The sequence below is a fragment of the Seriola aureovittata genome, chromosome 19 (assembly GCF_021018895.1).
Source record: "Seriola aureovittata isolate HTS-2021-v1 ecotype China chromosome 19, ASM2101889v1, whole genome shotgun sequence".
In the NCBI taxonomy this organism is placed as follows: domain Eukaryota; kingdom Metazoa; phylum Chordata; class Actinopteri; order Carangiformes; family Carangidae; genus Seriola; species Seriola aureovittata.
The window spans coordinates 22,818,844-22,838,939 of NC_079382.1; the positions used below are offsets into that span (position 1 = coordinate 22,818,844).

At 40.6% G+C, this 20,096-nt stretch overlaps 2 protein-coding genes and 1 long non-coding RNA gene across 3 annotated transcripts in view; 2 read left to right on the top strand and 1 right to left on the bottom strand.

Moving 5' to 3' along the window:
• Positions 1-313: 313 nt before the first annotated feature.
• LOC130187284 (protein NLRC3-like) lies at positions 314-10,619 on the top strand. Its single transcript, XM_056404732.1, has 12 exons — positions 314-490; positions 1,272-1,374; positions 1,672-1,788; positions 2,048-2,164; positions 2,398-2,476; positions 2,659-2,887; positions 3,033-4,830; positions 4,931-5,104; positions 6,313-6,486; positions 7,642-7,815; positions 7,893-7,939; positions 9,180-10,619. The coding sequence occupies exons 2-12, from the start codon at positions 1,286-1,288 to the stop codon at positions 9,701-9,703; spliced, it is 3,522 nt and encodes a 1,173-aa protein (XP_056260707.1). The 5' UTR covers positions 314-490; positions 1,272-1,285; the 3' UTR covers positions 9,704-10,619.
• A 1,552-nt stretch (positions 10,620-12,171) lies between these two features.
• The window catches only part of cnksr3 (cnksr family member 3), a 33,076-nt gene continuing 25,151 nt past the window's right edge, over positions 12,172-20,096 (top strand). Inside the window, exon 1 of the mRNA XM_056404724.1 lies at positions 12,172-12,437. Coding sequence (XP_056260699.1) covers positions 12,386-12,437 — 52 coding nt within the window. The 5' untranslated portion in view covers positions 12,172-12,385. The remainder of the gene's footprint in view (positions 12,438-20,096) is intronic.
• On the bottom strand, positions 16,170-16,683 carry LOC130187287 (uncharacterized). Its single transcript, XR_008830437.1, has 2 exons — positions 16,548-16,683; positions 16,170-16,455 (listed from the first exon to the last, which is right to left on the bottom strand). It is a non-coding gene; the product is annotated as an uncharacterized LOC130187287 (long non-coding RNA).

The window sequence follows — 20,096 nt, forward strand, 5'->3', positions numbered from 1 at the left end:
GTTTTCATTCCAATTCATTATTTCTTTTGGTGTTTGTGGATGTTTCCGACTCCGACTCGTGTCCACTCTTTCCACAGATTATTTTTCACTATAAATAATTGTCTTGTGAATTGGATGTAATTTTTAATCCTTCTGTGGTTGTACAAACTGTTCCATGCAACAAACCTAAATTACACAATATGTAAAGTATCTACATTAGATGTGATCCAGTGATTGTGTGAGCGGTTACAGGGCAGCGTATGTGACACAATTAACTTACTGACAGAAAGAACAAAGTTACTGACACAGGTTAGACTGGTATTTGATGACTCACTGATGTTTGTTCTTTAGAACTGCACCCTGAAGTTTGAGGAAGTGACTCGTCCTCAGAGCAAATGCTCACAGACACCAGGACTGACGAGGGAGAATGAGCAGCTTCTTCTTTCCAGATGTTTCCTCGACACATGAAGGTGGAAAGTGTCTGTAAGTCGACCTGAAGTGAGTTCAGCAGGTGAGAATCCTCCAGAGAAATCTGTACATGACGTTTCGAGGGCACGGCCTTCTAGATTTATGTGACGACATGAGAACGGCTTTCAGGAAGTCAGTAAATACATTTTAGTTGTACTCAAAACTAAAATTAATGGAGCCATTGAATATCATCAATGAGACTCTTAAATCCACCTTGTTGCACCTCATCTTTCTCTGCTGAGCTGATGTTGAGGCATTAAATGTTTAGATGGCACCATCTAGTGGACAGATAGTAGAACTACATCACCTGGTCTGGGACTCACCTGACTCAGACTGGGTTTCTAACACAGGTTAGACTGGTTTTAATGTCACTGATGTTTTTTTTAGACTTGTACTCTGAAGTTATGAGGGAGTGACTCATCCTCAGATCAAAATGTCTCCAAACCCTGGTATTTGTTATGATCCGTATTGAACAGAAGGAATGTAGAAGCACTACGACAGATTTTAGGTTAATGATAAATGGATTCTGCCACCTACACGACCAAATCTATGTATTATAAAGAAATGTAATATATAGTGATAATATGTAGTATAATATTTGAATATGGGATAAACATGAATAACAGATTTTGGTTTGTGGGCTCTCTGTGTTAAACTCTTAGAGCTGTTACAGTCGCCCGATATCTGCAATAACAAACAGGGTGTTGTTGGGAGGAAGTGAGGGTGAGGTTTATTTGTGACATGTTAGTGACAGTAATGAGAACTAATGTTTCCTGTGAAGTAAACCCTGTTGTAATGAAGCATGTTGTTGTGTTGGTGTGAAGGTGGGGGCTCTGCCATGGATCAGTGTGAGGACAGAGAGGAGGGAGCCCCTCCCTCTAAAACCTCTCTGTGTGGGGAACATGAGAGAAAGACCAGAGCTCAGAGGTGAGATGAGGATCTCTAACTGTCCATGACTCACATCACTGCTCCATCATTATTCACACTCACTGTCACATCTGCCATCAACTACTCAATAACAGCTTTGAAAAACTCCTGTCTTAGTGAACAAAGAGCCAACAGCTGATTAGACAGGAGACATGTTGATGAACAGGAGAACGTTACTCAACCACTGTCTTCTTACTGATTCTCTATCTGCTGCTAACATTTCACCTGGAGACAGTCTGCTCACAATCCATCTGTCCTCAGGTTAAAACTGCTTTTCATTTGTCACTTGTTTGTTAGTGTCAGGAAGCAGCAGCAGAGACCAGACTCTCCTGAACCCAGCTGTGTGTCCATGAAGAGTGACGGGTCAATGTTTCGTCCTATTCTATTTAAAGGTGAACAACCTGCTGATGGAAGGTAAGAATTTAAAACTGAACTGTGTTGTTATCTGACTCTCCTGAACTTGAGTCGTGAGAAACATAGTAGAGAAAACCTCTCAGCACACGACTCTCTGATCCCCACTTCGTTATTTGATGTGGATACGACTGACATCATCTCAATCACTTCATCGTCCCCTGGTTAGAAAATCTGCACATGTTCACCAGGACAATAATCCCAGTCTGTGTCTCTCAAGTGTGATTAGAAAAATTCACATAATTTGTCACTTGTTTGTTAGTGTCAGGAAGCAGCAGCAGAGACCAGACTCTCCTGAACCCAGCTGTGTGTCCATGAAGAGTGAGGGGTCAATGTTTCGTCCTATTCTATTTAAAGGTGAACAACCTGCTGATGGAAGGTAAGAATTCAAAACTGAACATCCAGACAGAAACCAAACCTTATATGTTGCTCTGCTGCCCAGGACTGATGATGTTGATGTTGATGATGATGATGATGAGACCCTGAGATGTTCCCAGCGTTATCATCCCACAGATCACTCCCTCTTATCCATCACCATCCATCAGTCACCTGTAATAAGGTGTGTCAGTGTGGAGTCATTCATCTTCCTTAAAGTTGGTGTTTTCTCCACAGAGTTGAGCAGCAGAGCTCAGAGGTCCACAGTGATCAGTCTGCCCAGCAGCATCAACCAGACCTGGACTCCATCTTTATGGTCTGTACATGTACAATCACACTGTTACTGTTTAACTCCATCAACCACAGATTAAATGCTGAATTTCCATCCAGGTCCTAACAGTGTCCATGTTGCTGTGTTTAGACCAGCAGGCCTTCAGACTGACGCATGAGTCACATGTTGTTTTCTAAATGAAATGATCAGTTTATCATCTGTTCCAGCTGCTGGAGGAGAACATGGTCACGTTTGTGAAGAACGAGCTGAAGAGAGTCCAGAGGCTCCTGAGACCAGATTACCCAGAATGCTCAGAGAGTCAGAGGGAGGAGGAGGAGGTGTTGGGTGGTGAGGATGAAGAGCAGAGGAGGAGCAGCAGAGAGGCGTTTCTGAAGATCACAGTGAACTTCCTGAGGAGAATGAAGCAGGAGGAGCTGGCTGACTGTCTGCAGAGCAGTAAGAGGATTTAACATGATGGAGGAATGAGACGTTTACTGACCAGATGGAGGGAAATATGTTCATTTACTCATTCTTCAGGGGAAGAAAATGTTGAAACATTGACTTATTTATTCATTTATCTTATTTGTTCTTTGTCATTCAGAGAGTCATTATGCAGTTTGTCGACAACAACTCAAATCTAACCTGAAGAAGAAGTTCCAGTGTGTGTTTGAGGGGATCTCTAAAGCAGGAAACCCAACCCTTCTGAACCAGATCTACACAGAGCTCTACATCACAGAGGGAGGGACTGGAGAGGTCAATGATGAACATGAGGTCAGACAGTTTGAAACAGCTTCCAGGAAACCAGTCAGACCAGAAACAACCATCAGACAAGAAGACATCTTTAAAGCCTCACCTGGAAGAGACGGACCAATCAGAAGAGTGATGACAAAGGGAGTGGCTGGCATTGGGAAAACAGTCTTAACACAGAAGTTCACTCTGGACTGGGCTGAAGACAAAGACAACCAGGACATACAGTTCACATTTCCATTCACCTTCAGAGAGCTGAATGTGCTGAAAGAGAGAAAGTTCAGCTTGGTGGAACTTGTTCATCACTTCTTTACTGAAACCAAAGAAGCAGGAATCTGCAGGTTTGATCGGTTCCAGGTCGTGTTCATCTTTGACGGTCTGGATGAGTGTCGACTTCCTCTGGACTTCCACAACACTGAGATCCTGACTGATGTTACAGAGTCCACCTCAGTGGACGTGCTGCTGACAAACCTCATCAGGGGGAAACTGCTTCCCTCTGCTCGCCTCTGGATAACCACACGACCTGCAGCAGCCAATCAGATCCCTCCTGAGTGTGTTGACATGGTGACAGAGGTCAGAGGGTTCACTGACCCACAGAAGGAGGAGTACTTCAGGAAGAGGTTCAGAGATGAGGAGGAGGCCAGCAGGATCATCTCCCACATCAAGACATCACGAAGCCTCCACATCATGTGCCACATCCCAGTCTTCTGCTGGATCACTGCTACAGTTCTGGAGGAGGTGTTGAAAACCAGAAGGAGAGGAGAGCTGCCCAAGACCCTGACTGAGATGTACATCCACTTCCTGGTGGTTCAGTCCAAACTGAAGAAGGTCAAGTATGATGGAGGATCTGAGACAGATCCACACTGGAGTCCAGAGAGCAGGAAGATGATTGAGTCTCTGGGAAAACTGGCTTTTGAGCAGCTGCAGAAAGGAAACCTGATCTTCTATGAATCAGACCTGACAGAGTGTGGCATCGATATCAGAGCAGCCTCAGTGTACTCAGGAGTGTTCACACAGATCTTTAAAGAGGAGAGAGGCCTGTACCAGGACAAGGTGTTCTGCTTCGTCCATCTGAGTGTTCAGGAGTTTCTGGCTGCTCTTTATGTCCATCTGACCTTCATCAACTCTGGAGTCAATCTGCTGTCAGATAAACAATCAACCTATCGATTACCTAAACTTTTCAGGGACAAGCCTGACCCAACAGTCTTCTACCAGAGAGCTGTGGACGAGGCCTTACAGAGTCCAAATGGACACCTGGACTTGTTCCTCCGCTTCCTCCTGGGTCTTTCACTGCAGACCAATCAAACTCTCCTACGAGGTCTGATGTCAAAGACAGGAAGTAGCTCAGAGACCAAAACAGTTCAGTACATCAAGGAGAAGATTGAAGAGACTCCCTCTGCAGAGAAAAGCATCAACCTGTTCCACTGTTTGAATGAACTGAATGATCGTTCTCTAGTGGAGCAGATCCAACAGTCCCTGAGATCAGGACGTCTCTCCACAGATAAACTGTCTCCTGCTCAATGGTCAGCTCTGGTCTTCATCTTACTGTCCTCAGAAGAAGATCTGGACGTGTTTGACCTGAAGAAATACTCTGCTTCAGAGGAGGCTCTTCTGAAGCTGCTGCCAGTGGTCAAAGCGTCCAACAAAGCTGTGTATGTGCACATTTATCCATTTAGATTAACTATCTTTTGTCAAGAAAGAAAACACATTTTTTAAAAATTGATTTCTTTTGTTTTGCTGATTCCTCTTCAGACTCAGTGGCTGTAAACTCTCAGAGAGAAGTTGTGAAGCTCTGTCCTCAGTCCTCAGCTCCCAGTCCTCTAGTCTGAGAGACCTGGACCTGAGTAACAACGACCTGCAGGATTCAGGAGTTAATCTGCTTTCTGCTGGACTGAAGAAACCACACTGTAAACTGGAAGGTTTCAGGTATGGATTCATCTTTTTTGTAATCAGTCAAGTTAAAGACTTTTCATTCATTTTTATGATCTTGTATTAAATGTGGTAATATTGCACTGAAGAGGTTTGCTGACTCAGGTGATTGTCACCAGTGTAGTGTTTTTGTGCAGAACACTGATTGAGAAAACTAGTAGTTAAAACTAGTTGTTCTAGTAGGATATAGTGTAGCCTGAATGCGCACTTATATTCAATAGTTCCTTCATATAACATTGTTATCTTCATATAACATGTTTTCTTTAGTCAAGAGTTAAAGTGATGATGATGTTACTTTCACTTTTCTAACTGCCTCAGATATTCAAAATAGTTTGTTCATCATCAGGGAGAGAAAAAAAAAAAATACTCACTCTATAGTAAAGACATATATTATTCATACACTCACACACTTTGAATATTTGGAAATTATCTTTAGTCTTTCTACAACTTATGATCTTATTCTTTACATTTCACCTAGTTGATTATGATTTTTTGTGTTTCTACAACCAGATTTTCTCATGTGTTTCACCACTTCATCTCATTTTATATTCAGTATTTCAGTCATGGTTCTGATGATGCTACTTATAATCAACATCTCCACCTATTTAATTTAAACACTTGAGGGACAAGCCTGACCCAACACTCTTCTACCAGAGAGCTGTGGACGAGGCCTTACAGAGTCCAAATGGACACCTGGACTTATTCCTCCGCTTCCTGCTGGGTCTTTCACTGCAGACCAATCAGACTCTCCTACAAGGTCTGATGACACAGACAGGAAGTAGCTCAGAGACCAAAAAGACTACAGTTCAGTACATCAAGAAGAAGATCGAAGAGAGTCCCTCTGCAGAGAAAAGCATCAACCTGTTCCACTGTTTGATTGAACTGAATGATCGTTCACTAGTTAATATGATCCAGTGGTCCCTGAGATCAGGAAGTCTCTCCACAGATGAACTGTCTCCTGCTCAATGGTCAGCTCTGGTCTTCATCTTACTATCATCAGAAGAAGATCTGGACGTGTTTGACATGAAGAAATACTCTGCTTCAGAGGAGGCTCTTCTGAAGCTGCTGCCAGTGGTCAAAGCCTCTAACAAAGCTGTGTATGTGCACATTTATCCATCTAGATTAACTGTATAATTTTCTTTTGTGAAGACAGAAAAACACATTTTTTTCAATTGATTTATTTTGTTTTGCTGATTCCTCTTCAGACTCAGTGTCTGTAAACTGTCAGAGAGAAGTTGTGAAGCTCTGTCCTCAGTCCTCAGCTCCCAGTCCTCTAGTCTGAGAGACCTGGACCTGAGTAACAACAACCTACAGGATTCAGGAGTGAAGCTGCTGTCTGCTGGACTGGAAAGTCCACACTGTAAACTGGAAGGTCTCAGGTATGGATTCATCTTTTTTGTTTAACAGTCAACTTAAAGACTTTTCATTCATTTTTATGATCTTGTATTAAATGTGTTAATATTGTACGGATGAGGTTTTCTGACTCAGGTGATTGTCACCAGTGTAGTGTTTTCATTCAGAACACTGATTGAGAAAACTGTTGTTTTAGTAGGATATAGTGCAGCCTGAATGCGCAGTTAAATTCAAAAGTTCCTTCATATAACATTCTTATCCTCATATAACATATTTTCTTTAGGCAGGAGTAAAAGTGATGATGATGTTACTTTCACTTTCCTAACTGCCTCAGATATTCAAAATAGTTTGTTCATCATCAGGGAGAGACAAAGAAAAAATACTCTATAGTAAAGATATACATAATAATTCATACAATCACACTGTTTGATCATTTTGAAATGACCTTAGTGTTTCTACAGCTTCTTATTCTAGTTATGTAATCGTATTCTTTACATTTCACCTTGTTGAATATGATTCTTTGTGTTTCTACAAACAGATTTTCTCATGTGTTTCATCACTTCATCTCATTTTATATTCAGTATTTCAGTCATAGTTCTGATGATGCTACTTATAATCAGCATCTCCACATATTTAATTTAAACACTAGATTAAATGCTGGATTGCAAAACCAGAATTAACTGAGCCAGTTAATAACCAGCTTCAGGTTACAAGTTAATCAGGGTCACCAGTATTGGACTGAGTGAAGCAGGTAAAACCCTGAGACAGCCAGACTAAGTTGAATTAGGTTTGTGGTACGGGTTCCAGCAAAGAAGTCCAACAAAAAACACCTAGATAAGATCAGGCAGGAAAAACTCTGGGAGGGCGGGAAACTCAAACCACAGTCAGAGTCTTCCTCTCAGCAACACTTAGTCACATCAACCCTCTCCCTGTACACCTGTGTGAAGATGACTGGATGTTGCTGACCACAAACCAATGATTGTGAAGAATAATAAAAATGGCTGATATCTGAATCCTCCATTAGTGTCAGTGACAGTTACAGTCCTGTTACAGCTGTGAGCATCTTATGCTGATTTCTAAACTGGATTAATGTGAAAGTTTTAGCTCAGAGAATTTACACTGACAGTGAGGTCCTGTTTGTTTGTTTGTTTGTGTGTGTGTGTGTGTGTGTGTGTGTTCAGTCTGTCAGGATGTCTGGTCACAGAGGAAGGCTGTTCTTCTCTGGCCTCAGCTCTGAGCTCCAACCCCTCCCATCTGAGAGAGCTGGACCTGAGCTACAATCATCCAGGAGCGTCAGGAGTGAAGCTGCTGTCTGCTGGACTGGAGGATCCAGACTGGAGACTGGACACTCTCAGGTATGGACAGATCGGTCCATATGAGTGGATATGAGTGAAGGTGATGAAGTTGACTCTGACTTTGTTTCTTCCTCCAGGGTGGACCATTGTGGACCACAGAGACTGAGACCTGGTCTGAGGAAGTGTGAGTGTGTTTTAAGTTTGATTCATGAGAACACAGCTGCACATGTTACACTAGATTTTTACATTTTCTTGACTGAAGTTCAAAGATGAATTTTATTCAGGATTCAGCTTCTGTTTTTTGTCAGTGTGGCTCGAAAGATGTTTGAATTCAATCAATTTAAAATCCACAAACACAACAAACTGAACACTGTGATCCAACAAAACTAATCAATACATTTTATCAATAGTGGAGTCAACACAAAGCTGACTTTGTTTCTTCTGGTTTTTTGTCTGTCAATGATTCTATGGAAGAGTTTTGTTGCCTTCAGGTGCTGCTATGAAGCTGGTACTTTACATGTTTGACTGATATAAGTTGTGTTCAGGAAACCTTCAGTTTTCTTCTCTGATGTGTTTAATAAACCTACAAGTCATAATCACAACAGGCCATAATTAATGTCACAAACACGTTGAAACGTTGAGTAAAGTGAGCTGAGGTGGATTTATCTTCCACTTCCTCCCTGAATGGCAGACCTGGGGCCAGATGTGTGATACATCTGCACAAATACCAGACATTCTCCATTCCTCACACAGAAACTGGTGTTTCTATAAACAGAGTGTGTGAACATCACACAGACCTCAGATCAGTGTTCACATGGTTCTTCTATATGTGAATCCACTTCCACAGTGACTGAGATTCATGAACCAGAACCATGTGAACTCACAGCTTTATAATCCTGAAGAAAACAATGTGTTTTTCTGTCTCTGTTTACACACAGTTTTTTTGCATCTGGCCCCTGGTCAGTGAAAACCAGCTTGAAACCAGTTGGTGGACCCTCACTCCTCTGACTGTTGTCAAAGTGTTTGTAGCAGACGACAGTTTGAGGTTTGAGGTCAAAGGTGTGAACTTTGTGCTGAATGTGAGGTGATGACAGTTTTAGAAAGCAGATGGTTCAGAGCTTCTTTGTGCTGCAGTGGAAGATGATGATCCAGTTTTATTAGTGAGTCTTTATTCACTACATGTTTATTGATGTGGATCTCCATCAGTCGTCATCCTCAGGTCCACAGCAGAAAACAAGCAGAACATTACTGACATCTGGACTCTCATGTTCAGTAACTGGACTGTTGGATTTTAATTTAAATGTAGTCAAAAATTGTTCACAGTTGAATATGAAATGATTCACTTTCAGTAACTGTCAGTGAAGTTGTTGATGAATCAACAGATGATAAACTGCAGCTGTGTTGTGTCTTGTTCTCTCCATCAGATTCCTGTGAACTGGAACTGGATGAAAACACAGTGAACAGAAAACTCAGACTGTCTGACGACAACAGGACGGTGACATATGTGACAGAGGGTCAGTCATATCCTGATCATCCAGACAGATTTGACTACTGGCCTCAGCTGCTGTGTAGAACTGGTCTGACTGGTCGCTGCTACTGGGAGGTCAAGTGGAGAGGAGTGGTTTCTATATCAGTGAGTTACAGAGGAATCACAAGGAAAGGAAACAGTGATGACTGTTGGTTTGGAGGAAATGATCAGTCCTGGAGTCTGACCTGCTCTGATGATGATGGTTACTCTGTCTATCACGATAACAGAAACACATCCATCTCCTCCTCCTCTGTCTCTCACAGAGTAGCAGTGTATGTGGACTGTCCTTCTGGCTCTCTGTCCTTCTACAGAGTCTCTGACTCACTGATCCACCTCCACACCTTCAACACCACCTTCACTGAACCTCTGTATCCTGGGTTCTGGATCTCTACTTGTTCCTCAGTGTCTCTGTGTCTGTAGGTCTGAGAGTCTCTCCTGTGGACAGAAACTCTGCTGACTGCAGGTCAGCTGCTGAAATCAAAGTGGACTCTGTTCACCATCACACACACTCTGCACTGTGAAGCAGATCTGTCTCAGACTCAGACACTGACCATTGATTAGTCTGATTTCATCACTTTGATGATCAACATTTTAACACTTTGGTAAAATGATTTTATTCTGTCTGATGTTTATTTTTGTCTCTGTTCACTCTGCTGTTGTTACTGTCAGGATCAATGAGCAGCATCCAGCTCTGTTCACATGTACAACTGTGTAAATGGACTTCACTGCTAACACAATGAATACACAGGAAACACTTTATGTTTTTAATGGATTGATTATTAAAAGCAAAAGACTTTTATTTTGTAGCTGTGATGTTTGTATAAGCAGCAGAGCCTTGATCTAAATGAAGGTGCAGTTTCATGTTTGACCACCAGGTGGCAGCATTTCCCCTGAAACTCAGTTTACACTGAACCATCAGCTGTGATATAACAACAGTACAGCTACTTCCTTTACTCCTGCTGTCTCTGCAGCTGCCAGTACAATCACTACATGACACCAGTGTGAACTATTAAACTCTGTATGTCACAGTTTTATTCCTTTGTAATGTAAACCAATCAAAATGCAGGGCACTAATTCAACACTGATTCAACAGGGAGGACTTTGTTTTGTATTTTGTTATCTCTGTTATAGACAGTGGCAAAGGAAATATTAATGACAGAATTGTGAATCTGGGGAGTTTTACTGGTTTTACATAATCCTGTATGTTGGTTACACTGAATGAGAGTACTTACCCTGTACAGAAGAGTTAACTCTTTTAATAAACAAACAAAAAAAAACCCCACCAATACACACCTTTCATCTCCATTTGCCAATGAAAATAAATATCTTAAAGATCCTTCCCAATCTTCAATTCTACTGAATTCTATTAAGAAATCACAACGTGAAGCTAGCACACAAAATAATGATGCATTCAGGTGCTGTCAGACATACTACGTCTTGCTACTGCATAGGAGTAGCAAACATTCCACATCAAGTGTGAGGATGAGTTATACTACAGTTTTATAATACAACACCACTAAATACTTTATGTGATAACAATTATTGATACTGTATAATTGATACTGATAAACTCATAACTGATGCTATAAAGTCATTTTTATTAGAGTGAAAGTTGTAAGTAGACTATCATACATAATTTAAAGATCTACATTCAAACTTTTACTCAAGTTTAAGTATAGATGGTATAATAGATCAAAAGATGTCAGAGGATGTGTGAGTTTCACTGAAGCCCATTGTAAAAATTGTTTTTTAAGGTTATGCTAAATGATTCTGATTAAGACTAATAAAAATAACTTCCTCTAACTTTTCACACTTTCAGATTGTGGGGTATAATGAAGATTTTGATCTCCAGGATGCGGGTTCACAAAGTCTTACAGCTTCTCACAAATGTACTTTTGTGCTGTAGAAAAGTCTTAAATATAGGCTTTCCCCCTCACATACAGTGAAAGCTTAGTTTGAATTTTGGCTGGCTCTCTTCCTGTGTTTTCATCCCTTGGTATGTTCTTCCCTTTCAGTCAGCACAGTCAATAACTCTCTCCCCGTGAGCAGAGTCAAATGTGCTCTTCCCATGGGAAACATAACCTAAAAAAGCTTAACAAGCCAACACCCATTGCACATGACCGAGCTGCTTTGGAGCCCAGAAGATGAAAGATCTGATTAGAGACCAGGGGGAAACTTACTGATTTAGTTGGGTGCCCAAACTTTTGTACGTCATAATTAACTTTCTGTTTAATGTTTATTTTTTAGGTTTATGGAATAAAAAAGCAACACTGCTTTAACTTTCTAAGAATGCTATTTTTCATTGTCTATGGGTTGTATTTACCCAAATTTTCTATACTACTGTATCACTTTTGAACAAGAAAGCTCTTATGTTTGCTTGTTTGTGTATTTTTTTTATTTCTTTATGATCGAAGGAAATGTACAGTAATTCCGGTAATACAAAAGCACATAAAACCAAAACTTAAAATAAAGTACAATAGGCAAACATAAAAGGAATGAAAATGTAAAAACATAAATTCCTTTCCACAGAGGTACATAAATACACAAATATTTACTTATTCAGTCAGAGGTAACAGCGGAAAAAGTTTCTATAATGTTCCAATAGCTTACTCTTTTGTTTGTTGTTTAATAAACCGAGTGACTTGATTAGAGAATGAAAAGGTGAAAATTCAGGAGTTGATTCGGTAAATTTCTGTTTGTGGATAAAGATTTTTACATTAAGAATTATGTAGTAAAGTATATATTCAAGTTGCTCGTTTATGTGTCGTCTTTCCCACAGCACCTGAAGGCAACATCAAAATACTCTCACGTAATAGGATGATGAGCGACCGATGGGCGTGGTCGTCGCTCTGGTAATCTGACCCGCGCCGCACGCGCTGCTCGGCTCGTGTTGCTTATAAACTTTTCCCCACGAGCTCAGTCAGTTAGTGAGCGGCGGACCGTTGGACTGTGGAGGACGTGCATCGTCGCGCTTCTTTTTCTTTTTCTTTTTTTTTAGCTGATTATGTGCAATTAACGGGATTTATTCGGTGATTTGGTCACGCGAGGTAAAAGTTAATTAAACCCCGGAGGAAAAGCCGGTTGTCGCTGCGGTTCGGAGACATGGAGGCTGTGAGTAAGTGGACCCCGCAACAAGTGGTGGACTGGATGAGAGGTAAGATGAACGTCACCTTACGGAAGCTAACGGTTCTGTTGGAGATGCTAGCTAGCAGCTTTTAAACCTAAATAACTGCTGAAATTGTACGTTAACCGCCCGCTGTGAGGTTTAATAGTGAAAGTTGTTTTGGTCCAATGCAATAATAATAACCAGAGCGGGAAGGATAGGTCGGTTAATCGATTAGACAAAATAACAGGTAACTGTTTAAGTCAGTTATTCAGGTGCTTGATGGTTGTAGCTTCTCCTGTGTGACGGTTTGTCACTTTTCCAGTCTTGTGTTATAAATATCTTCTACAACTGGGAAATTATTCACTTTTCACTATTTAATTAAAAAAAAAAAAAAAAAAAAGATTAAATAACTTAATAAAGTTCTAGGCTCAAATTAGAGCTAAAATCAGTATCAGTTTTAAGGAAGTTAACAAGTGCATGGTGAAATGAGATAATATTTGTCAGGGTTTAGTACAATTTGCTGTATTTTGTGGGTTAGCTGATCATAACTGAAAGTACTTCTTGTTGTACAGTGTTAGTCCCTGAATGAAGAGACCTGTCAGTCAGTTATTGGACTTCACACAGGTTGTGTTTTGAATGTTGGTGGTGCAACTCATTTGTTTTAAATGTGGTTCATGGATTGTGTTTTTAAAAAAAAAATCATCTTTAAGGCTGGGTGTCCTTTGGAAAATATGACACAAGCGAGTGCCAATACAGTATCAGCTTATCAGTTCAGTTTCATATCAAATCCGTACATTTAACAGTGACAAAAATTGACAAAAGTTGATCATATTACAAACCTGATCAAACATTCAATGCCAGCATTTGATAATTCAGTTTCCTGTGTTAAAGTCCATTCCCCAGCCATAAGCAGCTCAGCCTCTGCTTGGTTGCTTGTTCTTTGGCAGCAGTTCAACATGTAACTGAGCCTGAGTCACAGTATACTGTATGAAATGATGGTCCAGGTTAATTAGGTCTGTACTGTGTGTGTGTGTGTATGTGTGTGTGTGTGTGTGTTGACTCGGTAACAGGCTGACAGTTGACAGACTGTCTGATAAAGAAAACCTCCATGATTACAGCAGTGTTTACCTTTTTTCTTTTACTGTCATATTTCTTCCCTCAGTACAGATGATAGGGGGGGTTTGGTTTTGTTTTTCAGTGGCAGCTGGATGAGATTTAGATATACTCAGCCAAGTATTCATATTCAATACAGCGCGTCATTAAGCAGTAAACAGGCCTGACCAGTTAACAGATCAGATCGGCCATAAAATGACAATAAGACTCATAATTCTGGTTTGATAAGGATCAGTTTTTAATTATCAGGAAGTTCGGTCAAGCAGGAACAGCTGCAGGAGGAGAATCATTGGTGTTGCAGTGTGTGAATCCACAGTTTGTCCCTCATGTCTGATAACTGATTTATATTTTAACATCTGAGATTAATGCATTTTTAATTACTTCATCATATATTAATAACAGTAAAACCTTGGAAATAATGGTTTGTAAATACTGTATTTATTTGCGACCAAACTGAGATTAGGTTGTTTGGATATTGTTATAAAAATTGTGACAGGAGTCAAAAACCCCCAACTTTTATTTTTTGCCAGATGTTTCCTGCTTCATAAAAACCCCATGAGCCAGTCTGTGCTGAATTTACTGTTGTTAGAAAGTGAGCGTCCATTCAGCTCCATTGAATACCAGTACATATGTCATTTAGCAGCAGAGACAATGCAGAGCTGAGTGTATAAAGACAGAGACAACAACAGCTCTTCACAAAGGTCGACCTCCCGCCGTGTGGAGGGTCAAAAGGTCGCTGTGACACTCCACTGTGGTGGCGGCGCCGTTACAACAGATCTGACTGTCAGACTTTTGTTCTGTATGAAAAGAAAGACAAACACACAGGGGTCAGTCACATGGGCTCGATCTGTGTTGTGGCTCAATTAAGTTTGTTCCCTCCCTCTCTCTAATAACACACTCAGGAGGTCTGTCATGAGAGAATAATTAAACATGATCCAGCTAATCTTTGCTCTGAAATCACATGTCAGAATATGCGCAAAAGAGCATCTGTAATGACAGCATAAGGAATCACATGAAAAGTCTGAAGACGTGAATCTTTAAAGACTCAGTAGACAATAAATTTCCTAAAACAGCTACTCATTGAGGTTGATCGTGCATTTGTCTGGGACTATTTTCAGTGGTGGATTAATCCACATTCAGTGCTCTGGTGAGCATTTGGGGAAGCAAGAAATATACGTAATAAACAGTATGCGTTCATGGTGATGCATGTTTGTTTTTAAGATATTCCTAAACACACAATTCAGTTTAATGTTATAAAAGACAAAGAAAGACGTTAACTACTTTTGTGGAGTTGTGGCAATTAATTAGAAATTACAATAAAATCAATTATGACGATGGTTACAGATAGATTTTCTACTGATTGACTATTCAATTAATTTTCATATTGTTTGATCTCTACTTATTAGGAGGTTTAATTCAGTTCATTGTTGGTGTTGGTCTTTTCATAATATAGAATATCTTGACTTTTAAAGGGTGAATTTTCTCAACACAGCCTGGTATTGAAGACGTGCATAGATTTTAGATTCTGCACTTTTCTGCAAATTTGCAGTTATGGTTCATTAGGTGAAAGTGGAAACTACATGCAAAGATTAAAGTTTAGACACATGAGCAGTAAAGTGATGAACAGACAAATGTTCTTGCAGACTTCAGGTTTCTGACTAAATCTGTCACAGATCCAGATCCTGCTGTTGTATTTACACTAACTACAGAGTGTGTGTGTGTGTGTGTGTGTGTGTGTGTGTGTGTGTGTGTGTGTGTGTGTGTGTGTGTGTGTGTGTGTGTTTACTCGCCTTGGACGACTTCAGCAACAGGTTCTTTTCATGGGAGGTTCAGTCAGTCGTGATAAAATTCTTTTGTTTGATGTGGAGTTGCTTCCCACAGGCCGGCCGTCACTGAGACGCTCCAGCTGGACACGAGCACCAGAAACACCTCCTCCAAAAATCCTGGAATAATCCTGGAATAGTCCTAGTTGTTGGAGGTGTATCCCAGGAGAGGGATTATTTGGGAATAGCATGAATTCTTCAGATGGTGTTGTGCTACAATGAGTCATCAAATATAATGAATAAACCTGGATGACCCGCTCAAGTGAAGTGAGTAGATCTAAAGGAACTGTCTTCACATTCAGGAAGTCCTTGTGTCCTGGAGAAGTCTTTCAAATGCTGTTGTTTCTTGGTGTTGTCCAGCTAATGTAGAGCTGCAAAGATCAATCGGTTAATTGATTCTTGAAGGTTCTGGGTTCAGACCCAGTTTCGGTTCGGCTCCCTGTGCTGTGTGGGTTTGCTCAGGTGCCTGTAGGTGTGAATGTTAGTGAATGGTTGTATGTCTCTATATGTCAGTCCTGTGGTAGACTGGGATTGGCTCCAGTGGTGCAGCTGATGGATGGATGGACATTAATGTTTAGTTTTGTCTTAAAGCAGCTGTACAAGGAAACAAATACCATGTTAATTAAATTTTTTTTTTTAAGTTAATTTTGGGACATTTTTTGCCTTCATTTCGTTAGCCATGGTGACGTGCAGGAGAAGGCAACAGGATGAACTTGAATCCGTCCCACTCTGGTTAGGACTAAGACTTAATTAAGGATCCATGCTCTATCAGGTGAGCCACCGGAAAGCACTAATTTAGATGGTATTATTAAATCTAAAGAAAAAGTCAGTCTGTGCAAAGAAGCACTTGATGTCGACTTTTAATCCGTGACAGTTTTCAATAGGTTAGACATCATCTGAACCAACAGCTCACAGTGTCGCTGTCAGATCCGTGAGAGTCTCTCTGTGACTGAAGCCTGAGGCCGTTTTTAATCGCTCTGTGTTACTAGAGCAAACTGATCAGACAGCTGTAGCTCTGAGGTAAACACATACATCTCAGCGTGTCGAGACACATCCACATACCGCTCCGCTCGTCCGGCAGGTGCAGTCGCACATGACAACGTGAACGATGACGGGCCGGTTACAGGAGGCTGGAAAAATAAAGTGACACATCCAGTTCTCTGTATGAAGAGGTGTGAAGAAATAAAACAAATATATGAGCAGGTAGAAAGGAAGAAGTTACCTGTGTGCTGTAAAAACAATGTTGAGTCAATCTCCACCTGACTGATAAGATGTCACTCTTTGGGTTGTAAATATATATAAAAATTAAATCTTCTTCATCTCCAGCAGATTGTTGATTTCCACTTTATAGAAACCGGACAGTTTAGAAGTTCAGAGTTTGTAAATCAGATTGTTGTCATGTACTTTGACTCTCTGACCCTCCGGTTCCTCCCTGCTGATGTTGTTTTGCCAAAATAAACGTATTTTATCTTTGAAAATGGTGGCGAGCGGCCAGAACTCGGCGTCATTGTGCTTTCAGTTTAAGGAATTTTATCTAACAAAGACTTTCCTGCCTGCTCTTTATTTTAGTTTTGAGATGAAGGAAGGAAGGTCACAGATCTGGGAGACTGAGGAACATATTTTAATTACTGATATAAAACAATGTGCATTCATTCAGCTTTAACGAGGACCACACAGCTGAAGTGGTCGTTAATAATCCTGTCTTCTCACTGAACCATCCCGTCATTAACTCTGTAAAACATTTTATCATTGTAAGGGTGTGATTACATCTGGAGCTTGTTTCCTTTGGTGCAGTGATATGGGAAAGTTCACTTTGTTACATTTTTCTATTTGGTTCATTTTCACACTAAATAATAGTAAATAAGAGACCGCAATATTGCTCGTTTATACGAGTTATCTGTAAAGCCGAGACCAATGATTATTGAAGATGGAGTGTTTCGGTCAAAGGCTTCATGAGGCCAGAGCCACAGGCTGCAGCAGCCAGTCCATAACTGACCTAAAAATCCCTAAAATAAGACTGTAAAAACAGGTGGATATAAATGCACCTACTATTTGAATGTGCATTTCTGACGTCAGATTAGGGCTGTCTTTGTTCGACTATTTCTTTACCTTTCTCAAACCGATGATCTGACGTTCACTCCCACGTCATGCTGCGATTAGTCATCTGTGTGGAGGTGAGAAAGGAGGCAGGGATTATACTTTTTTAATGTGAACAACCAAGTACAACATGAATGTCTTCCTGGAGAAAGTGTGCGCTGTTTTTAAACAATACTGCATCTGCCTCCACCCCTCCTCCATCACAGCCGGCTTTTCACTCCATCTTCCTGTGTGGATGTTCAGAACAACCGTAAACACAGTTACTTTACAACACGGCTGGATGACACTTGGAAGAACTAGTTATGAGAGAAACATTAATTGGAGGTCTGTTTTAGTGTCAGTTGTCTTAATTATTGCCTCAAACAACAGATCGAGGTTACTGTGGAGTGATGAGTGGTTATTAAATGGCCTCTTTCACGTTCTGATTGTCCTGAGATGTGACTTCACTGGCGATAGGTTTTCTCGTTCCTTGCTGTTGAGCTCCCACCCAGCGTTTGTCTTATCAGTGGCAGTGAGTTCACTGGTGAATCAGAGGAAACCGCCAGCTTCCTGCTTCTTCTTTTTTTTTCCTATTTCTGAGCAACTTTGATGTCGTTCAGGAGTGAGAGTGTTCAGAGCCACGTTCACACAGGAAACTGATTAATGTACTGGCAGAAAATCAGTCTGTGACTATGTAAATAATTGGTTGAATTGATTTGGGTTTTTTTTACCTTTTTTTTAATGAATTTGAAAAAAAAATGTAAAATTGTGTTTTCACTTTGATGTAATAAGTTATTTTCTGTAGAACAAACTGGCAAATGAATTCTTGTTTAATCTACAACACATTTTCAGTGTCAGGTTAACATGCAAACATTAGCATGTTGGTGTTAGCATCCATCTTTAACTGAGGCTTTAAGGTGAAGCTCTGAATGTGACAACAGGAGTTTCTGTGGTGCCTCCATCAGGGCAAACTTTACATCTTTACCCCACCAGTGGTAAGAATCAGTCGGCCATGTTGTCACTGTTTTCATCCAGTAGTTTTGTTTCCTGGCACACTTTTGGCAGTTTTGGCAGTTTCCATCCACTCCAGCAGGTCTGCACCAGTGTCCTGCTTGTACTGGTTGAACTGGGCAGCTTCAGATGTGTGCACTGGGATCACAGCTCTCTCTGAACTCCCACAATTCCTGTTTGTTCAGTTTCATAAGACTGCTAAGAGCAAATCTGCACAGCGCTCAAGGAAATCCTTTTTCCTCTTGAACAGTGTTTGTTCATAGAGTGCCCCCCCAACCCCTCCTCCCCCCGCTGCTTCATACCAATGAGATGAAGGTTGTGTGTGTGTGTGTGTGTGTGTGTGTGTGTGTGTGTGTGTGTGTGTGTGTGTGTGTGTGTGTGTGATATAGTGTAGGGTTTGACGGAGGCTCAGTGAAGCTATGAATAGCCTCAGTGCTCTTTTGCCACTTTTCCTCTCGGCTCTCCACCCTCGTCCTGTTGTGATGGAGGTGGGGTAAATATTCCTTTTGTTGCCCCCAGCTGGGAGTGTCTTTGTGCTTCAGCAACACAACGTGTGCCATTTGTTGTAATGAACAGGCGATGTAGAGTTGATTCAGGACGGGAATAAACCTAATGTCAAACTGAAGATGTCCTTTTATTTCACTTGTTTAGCTGCAGTTAAATAGTTTTTTTAAGTTAAGCTAAAATAGTTTGAAATAGGTTTTTGCAGCTTGTATTTTTCATAAAATGAGAAATTAAATTAAGATTGAATTATTTCATCAAAAAAGAAGAGTATAAATTCATGTACTAAATTATAGATATCATTATTATAAATATCATTATCCAACTAACTAACTAAACAAACAAGTAAATGAAATGTGTATATGAAAAAAAAACAGTAAATAAAAGTAGTAAATGTAGCTGTAACATATGAGATAATTCAACATGTTGTAACAGTCTGGTTTTGTCACTGCATTAATAAATATGGCAGGTATCGTTCAGCGTGTGGAGCCTGGTCGTAACGCTGTGTCAAACGAGGCCGGAAGTCTTGTTTGTTTTGATCTTTCTGACCAATGATTAACTGGACTGTTTATGAGCAGCTGGAGTTTCACCTACGCCTCTTTTTACTGACGGTCCTCACGTGTTGGACTGGAGACCGACGGATAACCCACTTTGTCATCCTCGTAAATACTTTGAGTTACTGTCAGGTCAGGAATCCAGGGAGCATGAATAACCACATCAACAACAAACCATACGTCCGGAGCGTTTTTGATTTTTGAAGTGTGAAGAAGGAAACATGTGCAGCAAACAGATGTTAAGGCCTTTCTTCAAATGTGAAAACACTGTGTTTTGATTTAATTAACTTAAATACAAAAAAAAAAGCAGTTATTATTTCATGCACAAAAGTTTGGGGTGCAACCTATTAAGTCAGTTTTCACCTCCTCCTATTCCAGCTGAATATCAGCAGGTTCTGAATGCAAATATCCTGCAGTCAGTCAGGACAGTGAAAGTGAAAAGATGCCGACTTTTACAACAGGACAATGGTCCAAAGAAGGCCTCAAAATCCACTGTGAACCACTTCATGAATTACAAGCTGAAGCTTTTGGAGCAGCCCTCAGTCTCCTGACCTGAACATCACTGAGAAGTGATCTGCAGAAAGTGCTGCCTTGGTAAAGTGCAGATCTGTTGCATGAACCTGCAGGAC

Coding starts and splice junctions, on each gene's coding strand:
- LOC130187284 (XM_056404732.1), top strand. CDS start 1,286: ATGGATCAGTGTGAGGACAGAGAGGAGGGAGCCCCTCCCTCTAAAACC. Junction 2,888..3,032: donor GGCTGACTGTCTGCAGAGCA/GTAAGAGGATTT, acceptor TTTGTCATTCAG/AGAGTCATTATGCAGTTTGT. Junction 7,816..7,892: donor TGGAGACTGGACACTCTCAG/GTATGGACAGAT, acceptor TTCTTCCTCCAG/GGTGGACCATTGTGGACCAC.